Below are 19,026 nucleotides of genomic sequence, written 5' to 3' on the forward strand. Positions count from 1 at the left end.
TAACAGACTTTGCGTATTGAATTGACCATTGAATATTAAATATGGCTGAGGAGTAGTCAAGTAGACAGTGTTATGGTAGCGTGATTCCCCCCAATGATCACTGTGTCACTCACCCACGCAGGACGTCTACGCACATGCACTTGCATGCATGTCACAGCAGTTTTCTAGCCGTGCAGGGAGACGTAGGAGTAAGGCTTTAACTTTGTGACTCGAGGTGTCTCCTGCTCTCCTCCCACTGCGTGCCTGAGATGCTGTCATACCCACAGCCAACCTGCAGTCTGCAGAATGGATTCCTCCTTGTTCTGATGCACCCTCACAACCATCCCATCTCCCCATCCAGCTGCCCCCGCACTTCACACACATTATACCCAGTGAATGGATCAGTAGGAGAAAAATATAGCAATAATCCTGCTCTGCTGATACGCAGTGCTCCTCACTCAGAAATGGAGGTTGCAGTGTTTGAATGTCTGCAGTAATGCAGGGCACCTTGGTGAGTTTATCACAGAAAGAATGAATTGAGGAGCCTAAATCATCTATAAAGAAGAATGTGACCTGTGTCAGTGATACTGCACTGAAGAGGTCACATGGTTCTATTGATGTTAGTGCTGAAACAGCTGCACATGCAGCTGTTAATATGAAATGTAACACAAAATATTGTGCGATAGCACTGTATTTATTTATTTATTGATGTTTTTTCGGGGTCACCTTGCTATCAGGAGCAAAATTAATTTACTGTATTTTCTGAACACCTGAGTATAAGTTGAAGTTTTTTTGTCTGCTTATGGAACTCACTTTTTAACACCGTGTTTCCCTGGGGGCGAGTTACCAACAAAAACTTGTGGACTAACATAAGGACATTCAAAATTTAAAAATTTTAAAATAAGCAAAATGGACAAATAAATATTGGATGTTATTTAATGCAGTTTGAACAAAATGAATAATCAGATGGACACAGACAGAGAACTAAACAGTAGAGATTTGCAGGAAGCCTTCAGGCTGTGGTGTGTATTTAAAGGACTTTTCAGTTACAAAAATACACAAGGTGATTAAATGAGTGTATATATCAGTAATGTGTGCCTTATTTATATAGAACACAAACTCTGCATTAGCAAGCAGAAGCTTACAGGCTAATTAATAAACTGTATAAGGTAGAAACAACTCAGACTAAACTGCCTCTTGTCGCCACTTAACAGGTGAAAACGCCATTAGAATTGTCCGGTAGCATGGACTGCTTCAATGCGGAGCAAAATGTGTGCACGTTTACCAAACCAAATGTCATGGCTGGAAAACCTTTGCGTCAGTTAGTAAAAATCCTATCATTTATTGCTTCTACCTGTACACCTAAAACAGGTAATTTCACTGATTATTTCATCTAGCTGCCTGAATAGTTGAACAAATTAGAAACAGCTGGTTTAGTGAGTGGATGGAAGAAATATGTGGTAAGACTTTTACTCAGTGATGCAGAGGCTTTCTACTTCTGTTAAATGCAAATAAACTTTTTTAAAACAAACGAATATACAGTTTGCCTTACTTTAACCGAGCTGTCCTCCTACAGGGCCCGGTTTCATAAAGCAGTCTAATCTTTTAGTCTACTAAACTTAGTTGACTAAGCTTAGTCACTCAAATTATCCGTCTAATCTCCGTTTCACATTGACAGCTAAACTTGTAGATTGGCCATCTTGCGTTAGTCGACGATTTTCACGGGCATAGCGGCCTCGCGAGTGCCGTTGCCAAGAAACGGCTCCAATGTGCAAGAGTTTTGTTTACTTCCGGGTTGGTTGTTGTCATTAACTATCCAGCCTTTGTTTCATTAACTGGCTTTTTTCAAAATGCAGAAAAACGTGCTTAGCTCTTAGCCTAGCAATTCTTCTTTTACATACACCAGCACTTCCGTCAAGCCTTTTTGTGCACACAATGCTGCTCAATGTAACAGTGACTCTTGGTGGCTAATGTGAGAACTGTCACAAACACATCACATGACAGTCGTCTGCTACAACCATGGCCAAAAGCAGAGGAAGCTCTCCTTATGGAGGAATACAAGCAACGTAGGGGTGCTCTTGAGTATTCCATCATGTGGTGGTACATGATAGCTCCCATTTTTTAGGGCCCCTTCACACATAGTACGAATGTGGTCGAATTGTGCATGAAGTGCGCATGACCCAGGAATCATATTCAAAACGTGTAAAATCGTAGCTGCTTCTAACGCCTCGTACACCTGTTACTACAACTACACCAGCGGCGGAAAGACAGCGTGTGCGCTGTGAGAGCCCATTGAACCCTCTCGCGGCAGGTGTCGGCCAAATTCCAGCTGACACACACAAACATCTAACACCGCTCGCTTGGCACTTAGAAAATGTGTGGCCAGTCGCACTATCATCATGAAAACAGTCAGCAGAAGATTACTGTTGAGCTGGATGTAAAATTTGTCTAAGTGCCCCCACGACTGTGAAGTTGCGAAAAGCCACACACGTGGTGCATGTGTCTTGCATGTGTGTCGCGCCCCCCGCATAAAATGCTTATATGTATGTACAGATCTGATCACATGGGGGCCGGACAGCAAGGTCTGATCACACACAGCACAAGGAGGGACCTGTCAGCTGATCACAGCGCACTGACAGCTGGATGGCAGCTCAGTGCACACATTAAAAACACAGAAACCACCGTGAGGACAGTTATATGAATAATTACGACAATACCTACATACACAATTACATAACAAATAACAAAAATGAATGATCACATAACACAGAGACACGTTGGTCTGGGCACTGAACGGACAGGGGGCGTGTCCGCTCACAGCCGCAGCTGTAAAGATCTCTGCTCCTGGATGTCCCAGCTTGAGAACACGTTCCATGTTTGGAAGGACATGAACTTACAACATTCCTCCATGAGGCGTGTGTCTCTGCCTGCTGTCCTCACGTGGAAATATATAAAACATCTTTCGCCTTTGCAGTGGAAAGCAGCGGCCACACACAGCACACCTCCTTCATGTGCTTGTTGATTTCAGACATTTTTCCGCACCAATTACAAGCCAGCGATGGTAGCGCAGTGGTAAAGTTTCCGTCTGGTAATCAGAGCTTACACGGTCGAATTCCGTGAGTGGCATTTTATTATTTTTTTAACCAGGGTTATTTAACTGCAGGGTCTGTATTGCGTCCCCTTTTATGTATTATTTATATCAACCCAGTAATACTCACTAATTATACAGCTGGTTTTTATTTTACTGTTCTCCACATCAGTGTCGCGATATAGTGCAGCTGCTCGCATTGTGTTCCGACGTGCATGAAATTGTCGCAGCATGTATTTTTTTTTTCTTCACAACAATTGCATGATGTGGTTACATATCACACAGCTGTGATCCTGCATGCATGAACCGTCGCGGCGGCATCGTGCACGCCTGCCCGTCGGCGCGATGTTTTGTGGTTTGCTCATACGAGCTGTTCCACCGTGAGTTGCCCTGAGTTGGACTTATTCATACTATGTGTGAAGCGGCCCTTAGGTAAGTTTTGTCAACTAAAATAAGATTAGCCTCCTCTGTACCAGACCAAAAACTTTGGTGAGGTCATGCTAAACTTTAGCAGACTAAGTGCTTTGTGCAATGACTAACGTCAAAAAAATTAATTGACTGAGTTTATTCAACTAAAGATTAGACTGCTTTATGAAACCGGTAAAAGTCAACTAGTTTAGTGCACTTGTAATGATGTTTTTGTCTGTTCATTGTTGCCAAGAAGTGGTTTACTCTGAGTAGCTACAGCCTCATCCAGTTAATCAATTAGCTGGTTAGCTTCTGCTTGCTAACACAGAGTTTGCAGTAAATAATGTCTGCAATTGATTCATTTTGATCCTGATTTTTTTTTTTTTTTTTTTATGACCCCAAAACATCGAGGTAGAAAAACGCAAACTTCTTGAATATGCCTAAGCTGAAGGGACTTGTTTGCACTCGGGGTCACCACAGCAAATCCGATGTGAATCTGCATGTTGAATTGGCACAAGTTTTACACCGGATGTCCTTCTTGACACAACTGCACATTACATGGAGAAATGTGGCAGGGGTGGGGTTTGAACAGGGAACTTTCCACACTGAAGCCAAATGCACAAACCACTTGGCCACCACCCCTGCCCTACATAAACATAAATCACTAATCCCTATAATCACATAAATTGTTAAATGTGCAAGAGAGCACAGATCTGCAATGAACACACTGAGGCGTGCCGAGAACTGGATCCCTTTGAGCGCTGGGCATCACATTGTGCAGAGAAACCTCAACAAAAGCACACGTCGGGGCCACTGACACTCTAAGCAAACGGCTCTTCAACGTAAATGAAAGGTGTAGCTGTGACTGACAGGCAGCCCACGCCGCAAAGAGAGCCATTTAATCCAATGGTGCACAAGATCGGCCAAGCAAAAATGCACAGCTCATTTATCTTCCTGACACCTCCGTAATGCAGCGCTAATTCACTTAGTGTGGACTGCTATCACTGCACCTCCAGCACACACACGCGCACACTGCAAGTCTTAATAACATTTCGTGACCACATGCAAACAAGACCAAAATGGCACGTGTAATAAAAATGATTTGTCATCATTTTTTTTATTGAATGTGGTACTTGAAGGTTAAGGAGGAGATGGAATAGAAGGTTGAGAGTCGTCTTGGAGATGCGCGCTTCCTGTGATAATTGCAGAGGTGTAGATGTAATAAGTGCTTGATGGGGAGGAAATTAGTTTGCCAATATAAAGGCAGCATGAAGGAAATCAATGTCAGAAATCAATTTGGCACCAGATTGTGCACATGAGAAAAAAGTTAAGCGTCACCCTGAGTGGCACTCAGCTGATTATGAAAGTGAACCCTTGTGTCTTTCACAAGAGTCTGGCCCCGTGAGGCCTACGGTGTCTTCAGTACCACACAGAGCACTCAGGTGCCACTTCACTCTCAGCAGCATGTTGTGCAGCTTTTCTTCACCGTTCCTCATCGTTTCTTTCTGCAGATTGTAGCTGCTATCTTGGCCATAGCGGGTATCGTCATGATGACCTACGCTGATGGATTCCACAGCCATTCGGTCATCGGCATTACTTTGGTGGTGGCCTCTGCTTCATTGTCAGCACTCTACAAGGTATCTGTGTAAATTATAGCTAAATATATGTACTGTATGACTTGCTTTACATTATTTAGCATACAGCAGTATTTGGTGATGCAACATATAAAGGTTGCCCGGTTTCTCCAATTGCACCCATGTAAATTTGTAAAGGGCCTTTCACACTGCATACTTCAGGCCAATCCGTCAATGCTTCCCAATCCGTCAAGATGCGTTTTTAACACATCCGACGCATGACGTCAGACGCGTCGCTTCGGAAGCGGCAAGGGGGTGGAGATTTCCACCTCACACTCTGGCTGTTTCCACAACCTGAAAAAAGTTCAACGATCGCCTTCTTGAATTTGGGTCACCTGAACCACAAAACAGCTTCAAAAAACAGCAGTAGAACGATTCTCCCATCACCCTGCTGGGAGAAGCTTTTTTTCAGCTACTTTTCGGAGTGACGCCGACCGAGGAAGGACTGACGATTTGGTGGGATATCGATCAACCGCGACAGCGGGCCGACCAGCATGGAGAAGCCGGCCTTCAGGCATCATCCCTGGGCAGAGCGAGGCAGGCAGCCGGGGGGATGGAGCAGACTCACGCAGTCCGAAATCTCCCACTTTTTGGATATATGCGAAGTACCAGTTTGCCCAATGGAGTTTAGTTCTGCAGCTTTATCGAGGTGAGAATAATGTAAAAATAAAACGTGACGTTTCTGAACTGCTGTGAAGATTTATTGATCAGCTAACGTTAGCTTAGCCTTTTAGCACAGTTGATCTGAGTGAACGCTTTAATTTCTAAATGGTTCAGTCTTTTTTATTTTTACCAAATAAAGCTACAGCTTTTTTCAGACACCACAAAAGCTCAACTTTAAATAACTTTTTTTTTCGTGCGTTGTTTCCATCATTTTTTTCCTGTTTCTTTTTTCCTTTTTTATATATAAACTGTTTAGTGTTTCTTTATATCCCTCCCTCCCTGTTCTTCTGCTTTATCCGGAGTCGGGTCGCGGGTGCAGCAGCTCAAGCAAAGCCGCCCAGCCCTCCCGATCCACACACACCTCCCCCAGCTCTTTATTTGTCCCAATCAGGAATATTTGCTGTGCAGACAACCAAACTTCCATTGATGAGCTGAACACCACGAAGTCCAGTCGAAAGAAAACATCTCTGCTCATCAAAATAGGACAAAAGTGTCTTCAGCAACACCACCAGAGTTCAAAGCTGCAGAACAGACCTTCATCTGGTCCCGAGAATCCAGCAGAACATCACCTGCTTCTAAATAAAAGACTCTTTGAACAGCAACTATTTTATTATTTTTTTAAAAAGCTGTTTCATTTTATATTTTAACAATAAATGAACAGATCAATAAAAATGTCCACGAAATCAAAGTCAAAAGATATTTGCACAAGTAGAAGCTCTCCACTTATTGTGCTCAAATTCATATTTTAGAAATGACTGTCCAGATAACAACATTAAAGGCCAATTACATATTTTGGTGAAATTACAAGTTGAAATGACCATTAAAAAAAATTCATCATTATGTCACAGAAATCCTACTTTACAATCATACTTCAGTCATTGATAAATTATTTCCTGTTGCATTTATAATAAACATTTGTATTTATTTACAGAGCAGGGGTGGTGGACAAGTGGTTAATGTGCTTGGTTTCAGTTCAGAAGGTTCCGGGTTCAAATCCCACCCCTGCCACATTTCTCCATGTAATGTGGAGTTGCGTCAGGAAGGGCATCCGGCGTAAACCTTGTGCCAATTCAACATGCAGATCCACCTTAGATTTGCTGTGGCGACCCCAAGTGCAAACAAGGGAGCAGCCGAAGGGACTTACTTATTTGTATTTATTTACAGTGTCTGCTTTTATGGTTGAAATGAGATATAAATAATATAATAAAAATGTACAAATTTCCATGTTATTTTGTCTAAAAATAAATGTCTGAGGTTCCTTATGTTAAACAAGAAATTATCTAATCTGAAATCACAGGTGGTTTTAATTTACAGATGAAATGTTTCTGAAGAACCATTTATTGATTTTATTTAGCTATTTTAATTACAAGTGTTCTAAATTTAACAGTAATCAGAAATTCTGAGGTAACAAACAACAACACAAAACACATTTCCAAGGATTTTTCTTCAGAAAACTGCTCCATAAATGAGCAGTCCTGTGACACATTTGTTTTGTAGAGATCAGTGGTTTCTGCCACTAGTCTTCCGTGTTTTGGCCCAATGCGTCGTTCCTATTGGACAACACAAAGGTACGTCACAGCTCAGAGGATTGAACTTTGACTGCATCGGCAGTGCGCGCTCCCGTCAGAAGTGTTGGTTTAGCTCGGCTTTTGACGCGACACAGCTCATTGAAAAATGCTTTTTTTTAGACCGATATTTGACGCATCTGATGTATTCAGTGTGAAAGGCCCATTACTCTTATGTCTTAGAAGCTTCTCTTACGAGTCTGCTTTGTTTACTACCTGTTTCTGGTCTAAACAAAATGATCACGCAGTACCATAATCTCTATTGATTGCTGATTGATTTAAAGCTACAGTGTGCAGGATTTAGGGATGTTTATTAGTAGAAATAGAATATAGCATTCATAACCATCTGTGTATTAGTGTTTTATTGCCTAGAACAACTCACTGAGTTTCCATAAGCTGACACGAACAGATTCAACAAGCTCATCAGGAGAGCTGGCTCTGTCCTGAGGGTTGAGCTGGAGTCTGTGGTGAAGGTGTCAGAGAGGAGGATGCCGAGGAAGCTGCTCAGCATCCTGGACAACACCTCCCACCTCCTGCATGCCACACTGATGTCCTGTCAGAGCACCTTCAGCCATAGACTGAGACCACCGAGGTGCACCACATAACGCCTACCTACCTGTGGCAATCAGACTGTATGATCCCTCTCCCTCTACAGGATGAATACATAATATACAGAGTCATTCAGTGACTCAGAGTTATGTGCAATATTGCCAAGCATCTTGTGCAAATGTCTTCCAATCATTTCACATAAATTTGTTGTATTTATTGTAAACAAAACAAAACATTGTTCACTGTTTACTGTTTCTGTCCTCTGGCAAAATAATTTCTTTTGGAATAAATAAAGTTGATCTTTATCTTTATCTTACAATAAGCCCTTTATATGGGAGCGGACCACCTATGGAGGCCATCACGCTGCTTATGGTGTTGAGCTCATTCGCTTTCTTAACCTCCATGAAGAACTTGGTAACAGATGGTCCGGTCGTTAGCTGGTTTACTTTCAATCTGTGTGTTTTTTTTCTATGCTGTTGAGATATATATGGAGTACGTTTCTAATCTCGTTTTTAGCTTCCTGGTTTGTAAAGAAAATATGCGTTGCAGACTGACTGTCAGGGAAACTGGCCTGATATTGGAAAATATCAGACTGATAATCAGCCAATCAGAGTGCGCATAGCATCGCAGCCACATACTGTAATAAATATTGCTTATTGCAAGTGAAGGTAAGAAGCAAAGAAGCAAAAACACGAAAGGAAACAAAATCGTGACTGGTGACAGCAGAATGCAGAATGCACCCTCACCGCCAGATAACACTACAGCCTATACACTGTAGCTTTAAGCGAACTTCAAGAGATATTCAATAACTTGGAAATGTTCTTGTATCCATCCCCTGGCTGAAAATGTGGCTGTAAAAGTAACAATTTACTAAAGATATATGTGCTTGTGGCAACTTTTGTTGCATTGAGTTTCTACTTTGGGTCTATATTTTTAATAGTCTTTCTGGAGTAATTCTTTTTTGTTTTCCTATAACTAAACACTCATCAAGTTTTTGAAAGGTCATACACTTTGAATACTTTTACATTTAAGTGATATTGCACAAGGACATACTCGCTTCCGCTGTATACTGGAAACTAGGTTGACTCAAGGTATTACAGTGAGCAAGGTAATAGTGGAACCAAGATAATCCCCAAGACATCCATCCTGTAAGGTACAAAATATAAAGCGCCATCTATGAGTACACATGATGTCAATATGAACTTTCCAATGCTAAGCACCAGTAACATATAGCCAGAAATTCCAACAAAGTCACCTTATTAGTATACAGATCCATGCTGTTTGCAGCATATACTGCACATGGAGTGTCCATAGTGTAAATATGAACTTTTCATTGTTAAGTGTTTGTGAGATATAAACAGAACTCACTTTAATATAATGCATATATATGTAAATATGATGCAACACTCCAGTTGCAGCATGTAGTAAATATGATATGGCTACGGTGTGTGTGTGTGTGTGTGTATATATATATATACGAGGTCTGTGAGAAAAGTATCTGACCTTTTTATTTTTTCAAAAACCATATGGATTTGAATCACGTGTGATTGAATCAGCCAAGCTTGAACCTTCGTGCGCATGCGTGAGTTTTTTCACGCCTGTCGGTTGCGTCATTCCCCCGTGGGCAGGCTTTGTGTGAGCACTGGTCCACCCTCTCGTCATTTTTTCATTGTCAGAAGAATGTCTGAAGGACTGCCTTTTTGTTGTATTAAAATTTTTTCAGAAACTCTGCCAGACAACCAGCTGGAAACCATTTCGAAGATTAAGTTGGCTTTCGGTGAAAATTTTATGGGCTTCAGAGAGATTAAGGATTGTTACTGCCGCTTTAAGGATGGCTCACAGCGCCGGAGGGCGCGCCGCGCTCCGAGCCGAAAGGAGAGTTTGTAATGAAAGACGTGCACACGGATTTGCGCGTCAGGACGCGGCGGGACAAAAAACACCTCCGTGTTGGAAACCATTCGTAAGATTCAGGCGGCTTTCGATCGCTTTTCAGTCGAGTGAGTATCAGAGAAATTGTTTAACAGCTGGGCATGTTCCAACTTGTCCTGTAAGGTTTCCAACACGGAGGTGTTGTTTGTCGAGCGCCATGACCGGCTGCGTCCTGATGCGCGAATCCGTCCGCACGTCTTTCATTACAAAATCTCCTTTAACAGTGGAATGTGCCGATAAAGTGCTGATCCCGACCTCTTATGAAACTTCTCTGCTAGTTACACGATGTCCTGCATCAACAGAGCCTTAAATTTGGAAGTGATCAGCTCCTTTCAGCCTCTCGCTGTGGGCCGTCCTTAAAGCGGCAGTAACAATCCTTAATCTCTCTGAAGCCCATAAAATTTTCACCGAAAGCCAACCGAATCTTCGAAATGGTTTCCAGCTGGTTGTCTGGCAGAGTTTCTGAAAAAATTTTAATGCAACAAAACGGCAGTCCTTCAGACATTCTTCTGACAATGAAAAAATGACGAGAGGGTGGACCAGTGCTCACACAAAGCCTGCCCACAGGCGAATGACGCAACCGACAGGCATGAAAAAAACTCATGCATGCGCACGAAGGTTCAAGCTTGGCTGATGCAATCACACATGATTCAAATCCATATGGTTTTTGAAAAAAATAAAAAGGTCCAATACTTTTCTCACAGACCTCGTATATATATATATATATATATATATATATATATATATATATATATACATACACACACACACACACACACACACATATTCTACTCTTCTCTTCTTTAGATATACCTTAGTATACACTAGTAGAGTTCTACCCTAGTATTGGAACATTTTATAGAAGACATACCTTACTGAATTTTCATATGCATGCTCTACCAGTCTGCACCTCACTTTCAAATATGAGAGTGATTGGGGCATGTTTGATTAAGATGTCATGTAAAATGTACATTAAATGGGGTTTTTAATGTTAAATATAAATGGCCACAAAATCTTTCATCTGGATCAGATCCAGATCAAATGATCCAGATCAGTCGATAAAGGATACCATCCTACATAACACTCTCAAATATCAAAGAAATTTGAGCTTTTTAAATTAAAGTTTTATAAAGTTGTAATTTTACAAAATTTGTTCAGTGTTAAAGATAAGGATTTTTCCCCAAGATTTTTCCTGACTTTGACCTTTGACCCATGACCTTGAAAATATCAGGATATGAATCTTCAGTAAAAATGTAATATGATATATGAAAAATTGTGGGCTCCAGGCTGTTCACAATCAAAAAAAAAAAAAAAAAAAAACTACACCCCAAACACTATTGCACATTCTGCAGCATACATGTTCTATGGTATGCATGCACACATAAAAAAAAAACATATACAATCCATCTAAGAACCATGAAAATGTTGCCTGAGATTACTTTCAAATTCCGACTGGTCCACAGTGCAATGTGTATCAGGTACAACATAGAAATAAGCCAAGATTGTGCAAATATGACATAAATTAATTTTTCCAGGCGTCGCCTTGAATAAATGGCCAGCATATCAAAAACTGAAGTAGCTAATGGCTTTTATTTATTTATTTATTGCAAAAAAATAGACCAAGAAGTGTCCCTGTGCCAGATTTGGTGCTTGTATCACAAAATGAAGGATTCTTATGATATATATATTTATCTGCTGCACTAAATTACAATTTGTTTACAGACATTGGCACACTGTCACAAAAAAGGCTTTTACAGCAATGTGTCTCCACACAACTGAAAGCGTGAGACCATTTGATCAATTTACGTGGCATTTCCAGCAAAAATAGTGAAACAAATAAAAAATGCTTGACAGATTTTGTCAATTAGTTCAGCACTTTTGCATGTAATGACTCAATTGATGAAACAAGGACTGTTACAGTTAATCAGCATGGAACCATTATTGTGCATTTTTAATCATCATAACACTTGGTTGAGTGGCAAAACATTTTCCAGCAAAACCAGAAATGTAGTTGCCTCAACTAAACTTCAGGAAGCTTCTGACTAGTTCAGGTCAGCATGTGCCGGTGTTGCCAACCGAATGGTCCCCCCTAAAAATCGGTCCACCCTGCCTTCACTGCGCATGCATCATCAGCCGCGGTTCACAGATTATCACCTCGTTTCTGCTTTAAACTGCACTCCAGTCATCATCTATCTCAGCGACAGATATCTGAAGCTTTCGTACAACAATCATTTCCACATAAATTCAGCATTTAGGAAGCGATCAGAGCGCCGCAGCTACACAAGCTGCTGATGCGTTCACTGCACGCTGGTCATTTGAAAGAATCATGGAGTATCTCCTCGTTTCTGCTTAAAACGTACTCCTTTCTGCTTAAAACCTACTTTAGAATAATTTAAGAGATTTTACCTTGTCATCTGATGGTTAATAATCCCATTAATCCATTTGATCACTTTGGGTGAAGAGACTCTTAGACGCGTGTCTGAGCTCCGAGATGACACATGCGCAGTGGAGGCAAGGCGGACCAATTTTTAGGAGCGGGCCATTCGGTCTGTGACACTGGTGCTGCCACCTCCATCACACTACGGAGCCACATTGGGTCCTAGATAACAACGACCCAGGCAGAAAAGCAGTGGTCGCCATCCAGGACCAAAGTTGATTCCATCAAGTAGCAAATATCTAATGCAACGTGATATGGTATCTATTCCACATCAGGTTTTTGTGTTACAAATATGAACTTCCCACCACTCAGTAGTATTGAGCTCTTAGCACAACAACACAGTGTCCAGCATTATTTGCCCATAGTAGTGGAATGTATACGAGTAAATCCATTTTCCCCTTTTCAAGAAAACAGAAGCAGATTATGAGATATAGGGCTCTGAAGCGTGTGATATGTGCGCATTAGGTTGCTGGCCACATGGATTGTATTCTAACCAGCTCTGGCTTGCTCGTCCTTGCTACCTAATGTGATAAACAGACAGCAGTGGTCCTGTGCCAGACACATGGCAGGTGCTTGGCAGGTACAGTCTCTGTAATGTCCTTCCGCTCCTTAAGGGGGCAGGTAGTGTGTTTTCACCACAATGTCCACCTCTTTGTCACTTTGTTTTCAGGTGCTCTTCAAGATGGTCCTGGGCAGTGCCAGATTTGGAGAGGCCGCACTGTTTCTGTCCATTGTTGGGAGCGCCAACTTTGTCTTCCTTAGCATTGTGCCGGTCATCCTGTATTTCACACACGTGGAGTACGTCGGCTCGCTCGAAGACATCCCCTGGGCCTACCTCTGTGGAGTTGCAGGCCTACTTTTTGGTATGGAAATAAGTCATGTGATGAATCAAAACATTTCAATAATGTCCTCTGTTTTTTTTAAACAACTTTCAGGTCAATCTTTACCTTGACCTCCAGAAATGTGTTTTGGGCACAACATTCTTCATCAAGCATTCACACAAAGCCAAAACATGAAGCAGCATCTACTCTACAGCTTTGTTATCATCAATGGCTCCCGCAGAGGTCAACTTTGAAAAGCATTTTTTTTTTTTGTAATTCAACTCCAACTTGACCTACAGGCTCCAAAAATGTTGTTCAAGAGATGACAGGTTAGGAAACCAATTTTGGGCTGGACAGTCTGTGCTTTGAGCCTAATCTAGCACATAAAAACAATCAACAAACCCTCTGTGACATCACCCGTGGGTTTTCTGAAGAGGCAGTTTGAAGCTCAAAAGCGGTGACTTTAGGTGTTGGCATCTTGGCAGTGCCTGTACCTGACCCCACTTAACTCCTGTCACTCCTGTCACCCTGTCACTGTGACAATGTAGGAGTTCTCAACCAATCAATGCCTGTTGGTCTGACTTAGAAAGATTTGCCCTTGTCACAACTGACAAATGTGCTTGGATCCAGACCCTCTTTAAGTAAGTCCTATGTAGGACTTGAGGCCCATTGGTGCCAGAGCTCATCCCGTAGCATGAAGTGGATAAGAGTCTGTAGAGCAGGCAGTTCAATGGACAAGAAGCTGGCCTGCCAATGTGTAAACCTGGGTAACACAGGGTTTCAATCCCAATCATGCTACCTGTTTGTGTCCTTGGACAAGACACAATCTACACTTAGTTCACCCATCTGTAAATGGGTGCCAGCCTCAGCAGGGGAAGTGATCTGAATTGGGCTGGTGTTCTATAGGAAGTGGATAAGAGTGTAATACGCCCCCTGGAGGAGACACTAGTTGATCACAGGTTACCAACCACCAGCCATTTGCAGTAGAGGATGACATTTTTCGGGAATTCCCGTGGGTCACGTGATTCCTGCGGGATTCCCGCAGGATGGGAGTCAAAATTTTATCAATCCCGTGATTGGGATGGGACGGGAATGAAAATGAACAGGAGTGGGCAGGAGCAGGAATGCCAAAAATAGATGATGATTTTCATCTATTTAAAACAACCAAAACGCGTTCACACCGGGTGCGATCAGACGCTACAAATTTGCGGGGGTCGCGTGGCGACGGGTGTGCCTCCTTCGCCCGGTGTGTTGCTCTGCTTTTGCTGCGAAAATTCACCCCGGTGCATCATCAAATAGGAGGAGCTTCCATTCCGCTCGCTGGCTCCGGATGTCAGTCAAGTTAACATGACGGACCTTGATCTCACGGAGCAAGTTGTTGTGGAAAGCTCCCAATACAGAGAGTATCATTATTTGCTCCAGGAGCTGAGTCTGGATGACGGCTGCTTTCAGCGGTCCTTCCGCCTCTGCAGGACCCAACTTGAGGACCAAATGTCCCGTTCACGCACGCACATGTAAACAATTTTTAAAAAAAAAGAAACTCCGCTGCTTGCTGCTGCTCACTCTTTCACCAAAAAACTCTGTCATAATTGTGTTTAGAAACCAGTCACCATTTGGTTTATTATACATCTGTGTAGTTAATTAATAAAATAATCTCCACAGACGATTCGCTCGCACGCGCATGTAAAGTGAAAAAGAAAGAAAGAAACTCCACTGCTTGCTGCAGGGCTGCTCCTCGCTCTTTCCCAAAAAAACTCTGTCATAATTGTGTTTAGAAACCAGTCACCATTTGCTTTATTATACATCTGTGTAGTTACTTAATAAAATATTCTCCACAGACGATTCGCCTGCACGTGCACGTAAAGTAAAAAGGGAAAGAAACTCCGCTGCTTGCTGTGGGGCTGCTGCTCGCTCCAAAAACTCTTGTCATAATTGTGAAATAAAGGACAAAAGAGACATAAGTCCTGCTCACAGGCTGCTACCAGATACAGGACATGTTCACATCTTCAGTCAAACTCCAGACATCTCCACGTCACTACATATTCAGTCCCTGATTGATCATCACGGCGCGAGACATACAGGAGTGAGATGGGAGTGGAACTGATTTTGAGTGGGAGCGGGATGGGATTGGGAGTCATCTTTACAGGAGTGGGACGGGATAGGATTTATTTTTTTACTCCAGTCCAGGATTGGGACAGGATGGGATTTTTTTTCTGGGAGCGGGATGGGACGGGAGTGAAAATCCACTCCCGTGTCATGCTCTAATTTGCAGCTGGGTGGACTGGGACAATGCAGATGAAGTGTCTTGTGCTAAGACACTGATTTGAATCCAGTTCAGCATATAGGTAGTCCAGCTCCTTATCCCAATGAGCTACCTTCTTTACATCCTTTTAGTGGGTGAGGTTACAATCACTGTGTGGACGGTGAAGACTAAGGTCAAATTTGAGGAAAATGGTGAGTTGCTATAGTTTTCAACTAATTTTAGTGTGTCCAGTGAAAACTTGTAACACATTATTTTCTTCCATAATTTAGACAATAACTGAGTTATAAATCAAGGTTGTAGGACTAGGAGGCATCTCAGGTCTTCCCAGATGTGGTGGTTTGCCTTCAGCCAAGCAGAACTTTAGCTTTTTTGTGTTTTAGCACAATGTTTTGTTTTTTGTTTTTTTTGTCTGCTGCTGTCCTTTTGATTTGTTTCTCTCCACAGCTTTTAACATCCTGGTGAACTTTGGCATTGCGATAACATATCCAACATTAATCTCTCTGGGCATCGTCCTAAGTGTTCCTGTAAATGCAAGTAAGTTTCTTGGCTTTGCTCCCTGAAAAAGAAAAAAAACAAACTTTTTATATCTGGTCACGCATTAATATTTAATGGTACTAAAAGTCACCAAATATTTCTCACAGTGTCAGTCCTGAAGTGGAAAGTGAAATGTGATGTACTCAACAAAAATATAAACGCAACACTTTTGGTTTTGCTCCCATTTTGTATGAGATGAACTCAAAGATCTAAAACTTTTTCCACATACACAATATCACCATTTCTCTCAAATATTGTTCACAAACCAGTCTAAATCTGTGATAGTGAGCACTTCTCCTTTGCTGAGATAATCCATCCCACCTCACAGGTGTGCCATACCAAGATGCTGATTAGACACCATGATTAGTGCACAGGTGTGCCTTAGACTGCCCACAATAAAAGGCCACTCTGAAAGGTGCAGTTTTATCACACAGCACAATGCCACAGATGTCGCAAGATTTGAGGGAGCGTGCAACTGGCATGCTGACAGTAGGAATGTCAACCAGAGCTGTTGCTCGTGTATTGAATGTTCATGTCTCTACCATAAGCCGTCTCCAAAGTCGTTTCAGAGAATTTGGCAGTACATCCAAGCAGCCTCACAACCGCAGTCCACGTGTAACCACACCAGCCCAGGACCTCCACATCCAGCATGTTCACCTCCAAGATCGTCTGAGACCAGCCACTCGGACAGCTGCTGGAACAATCGGTTTGCATAACCAAAGAATTTCTGCACAAACTGTCAGAAACCGTCTCAGGGAAGCTCATCTGCATGCTCGTCGTCCTCATCAGGGTCTAGACCTGACTCCAGTTCGTTGTCGTAACCGAATTGAGTGGGCAAATGCTCACATTCGCTGGCGTTTGGCACGTTGGAGAGGTGTTCTCTTCACGGATGATGCGAAGGAGATGTGTTGCACTGCATGAGGCAAATGGTGGTCACACCAGATACTGACTGGTATCCCCCCCCCCAATAAAACAAAACTGCACCTTTCAGAGTGGCCTTTTATTGTGGACAGTCTAAGGCACACCTGTGCACTAATCATGGTGTCTAATCAGCATCTTGATATGGCACACCTGTGAGGTGGGATGGATTATCTCAGCAAAGGAGAAGTGCTCACTATCACAGATTTCGACTGGTTTGTCAACAATATTTGAGGGAAATGGTGATATTGTGTATGTGGAAAAAGTTTTAGATCTTTGAGTTCATCTCATACAAAATGGGAGCAAAACCAAAAGTGTTGCATTTATATTTTTGTTGAGTATATATATGAAGTTTATAACGCTCTGAGCTGGAGTGTAACTTGCAGAATTTCCTGAATCTGCTCGCACTGATACATCATCCTCCTCCTGATTTTACAGTGGTGGACTTCTACATGTGTGAGATTAATTTCAACACCGTGCGCCTGATTGCCGTGTTCATCATCTGCCTGGGCTTCCTCATGCTGCTTTTACCAGAGGACTGGGACCAGTGCATCATCCAACTCAGCGCCAAACTGCGCAAGCGTGACGAGCCAGCAGAGGGCAGCGGAGAGGTCGGGCTCAATTGGAGAGGGAGAGCCAGGACGTCCATGTCAACATTTGCACATTGACCCCTATGAAACAGTCGCACACACGCAGAGGAAGACATTTACAGCTCCAAAGCATCCATGATGCATTTGGAGCACTGATCTGGCGCGGTCATATTACTGCGGGCATCTTGCCATCTGTTTGGTGCCCCCTCCCGTGGACAGCGGGAATAAAGCTATTTTAGCAAAAAGGGCAGATGCTGGATGCCCAGGTTATACATCACATTTTGAGTTCAAAATCCCATGCATTTACTTAGTGTGCAGAAAAGCTGCAGCATGGATTTATTCCCCAAAACAATCAGGCAGAACTATTTTTACTGGCTTTATTAATATTATCCTTGCACCTGGAAAGACATGCCTTTGTATGGAGCTTAAAGACACTTTTGGATGCTGGTGTAGCATCCTGTTTGTTGAATTGCTGGCTTTACATGTGACACGTCACCTTTAAGATCCAAAGAATGTGCAAAAATGCTGAATGCTTGAAAACTAAAGGGAGGCCCACAGCACCCCACCACCACCCCGTGACAAATACCTGCCGTTTTGTGCACTGTACATACACGCAGTTCACATCTTAGATGTGCCGGAGGTGTGAATCTGAATGGCTTGTCTGGCATGAAGGGATCTGTCCAGACATCTAAGGATCAAACGCTCGCCGTGTCCGTTGGGCCACTGCAAAGAGGCTGGCTCCTTTTTGACTGTCCCCTGCGCTTGGAAGCTTTCTCCCCAGGGGAACCGCACTCACCCTCGCTCAGTATCTCTGTTACGTAAGGTTTCAGTGCATGGTATGATTAAGATTTGCCTGAGTGCTTTTCATTCCCACTTTAAAGCACTTGCTTCGTAGTTTCTGTTGCTAAGACACTGGAACCAGTAGTAGTATTAACACTTTCTTAACACCAACCATTAGCAGTGCTTAATAATCATATTCTCGCAATTAATGCTTTAGATATTTCAATTAGTTACCTGACTGAAAGTAGTTAGTAAGCCAGACGAGTTTGATAAAAAGTTGGAACTACCCCTGCAAAGACTTGAACCACAGTTACCACTGAGCCTCCCGTTTTATTTTTAATTGTACAACACAGTACTTATATCACAGTCAACATTAAAATCCAGGTGGTTTCAGAATCTGCTGAAGCCAAATCAAAATATTGATTTGTTGTATGCTTTGGAAAGGCAAATTTAACTTGATGTAGGCAAAACTAAACATTGATTTCAGTAATTATGTGCACGTAATGTGTTCCTCACAGGATGAATGATGTATTTGCGCTGACAGTAGCCTTTGAATATGAAAGAAAAAAAACCCAGTGCAATGCTATTTCATTCACTTGTGTTTTAATACATTTCAACACCAAAGGGCACAAATCAACTGGAACATTTTGGAGAATTTGTTTTGAATCAGTTGATTGATGATTTATTGAGGCCCTATTTAGCACATCTCCTGATGCCTTCTGTTATTTAGTTTGTTTCGAACTTCCCATCAATAATTTGCAGTAGAGAAATTTTTGCATCATCCCAAGCCACACATTCTATTCATTGTTGAACTGCAGATTTACATTCCCGTTCTGTTGTATTTTTTACCTGAATTTACTCATGTAAT

At 42.3% G+C, this 19,026-nt stretch overlaps 1 protein-coding gene across 2 annotated transcripts in view; it reads left to right on the forward strand.

Annotated features, from left to right (window-relative positions):
* The window catches only part of slc35f3b (solute carrier family 35 member F3b), a 214,089-nt gene extending 195,905 nt beyond the window's left edge, over positions 1-18,184 (forward strand). The window contains exons 5-8 of one of the 2 annotated variants that reach the window (XM_034184806.1): positions 4,987-5,112; positions 12,923-13,115; positions 15,781-15,870; positions 17,227-18,184. In XM_034184806.1, coding sequence (XP_034040697.1) covers positions 4,987-5,112; positions 12,923-13,115; positions 15,781-15,870; positions 17,227-17,456 — 639 coding nt within the window. In that variant the 3' untranslated portion in view covers positions 17,457-18,184. The remainder of the gene's footprint in view (positions 1-4,986; positions 5,113-12,922; positions 13,116-15,780; positions 15,871-17,226) is intronic. The other variant, XM_034184807.1, reaches the window with a different exon arrangement.
* Positions 18,185-19,026: the final 842 nt, after the last annotated feature.

The sequence above is a fragment of the Thalassophryne amazonica genome, chromosome 13, assembly GCF_902500255.1.
Source record: "Thalassophryne amazonica chromosome 13, fThaAma1.1, whole genome shotgun sequence".
NCBI classification, from domain to species: Eukaryota; Metazoa; Chordata; class Actinopteri; order Batrachoidiformes; family Batrachoididae; genus Thalassophryne; species Thalassophryne amazonica.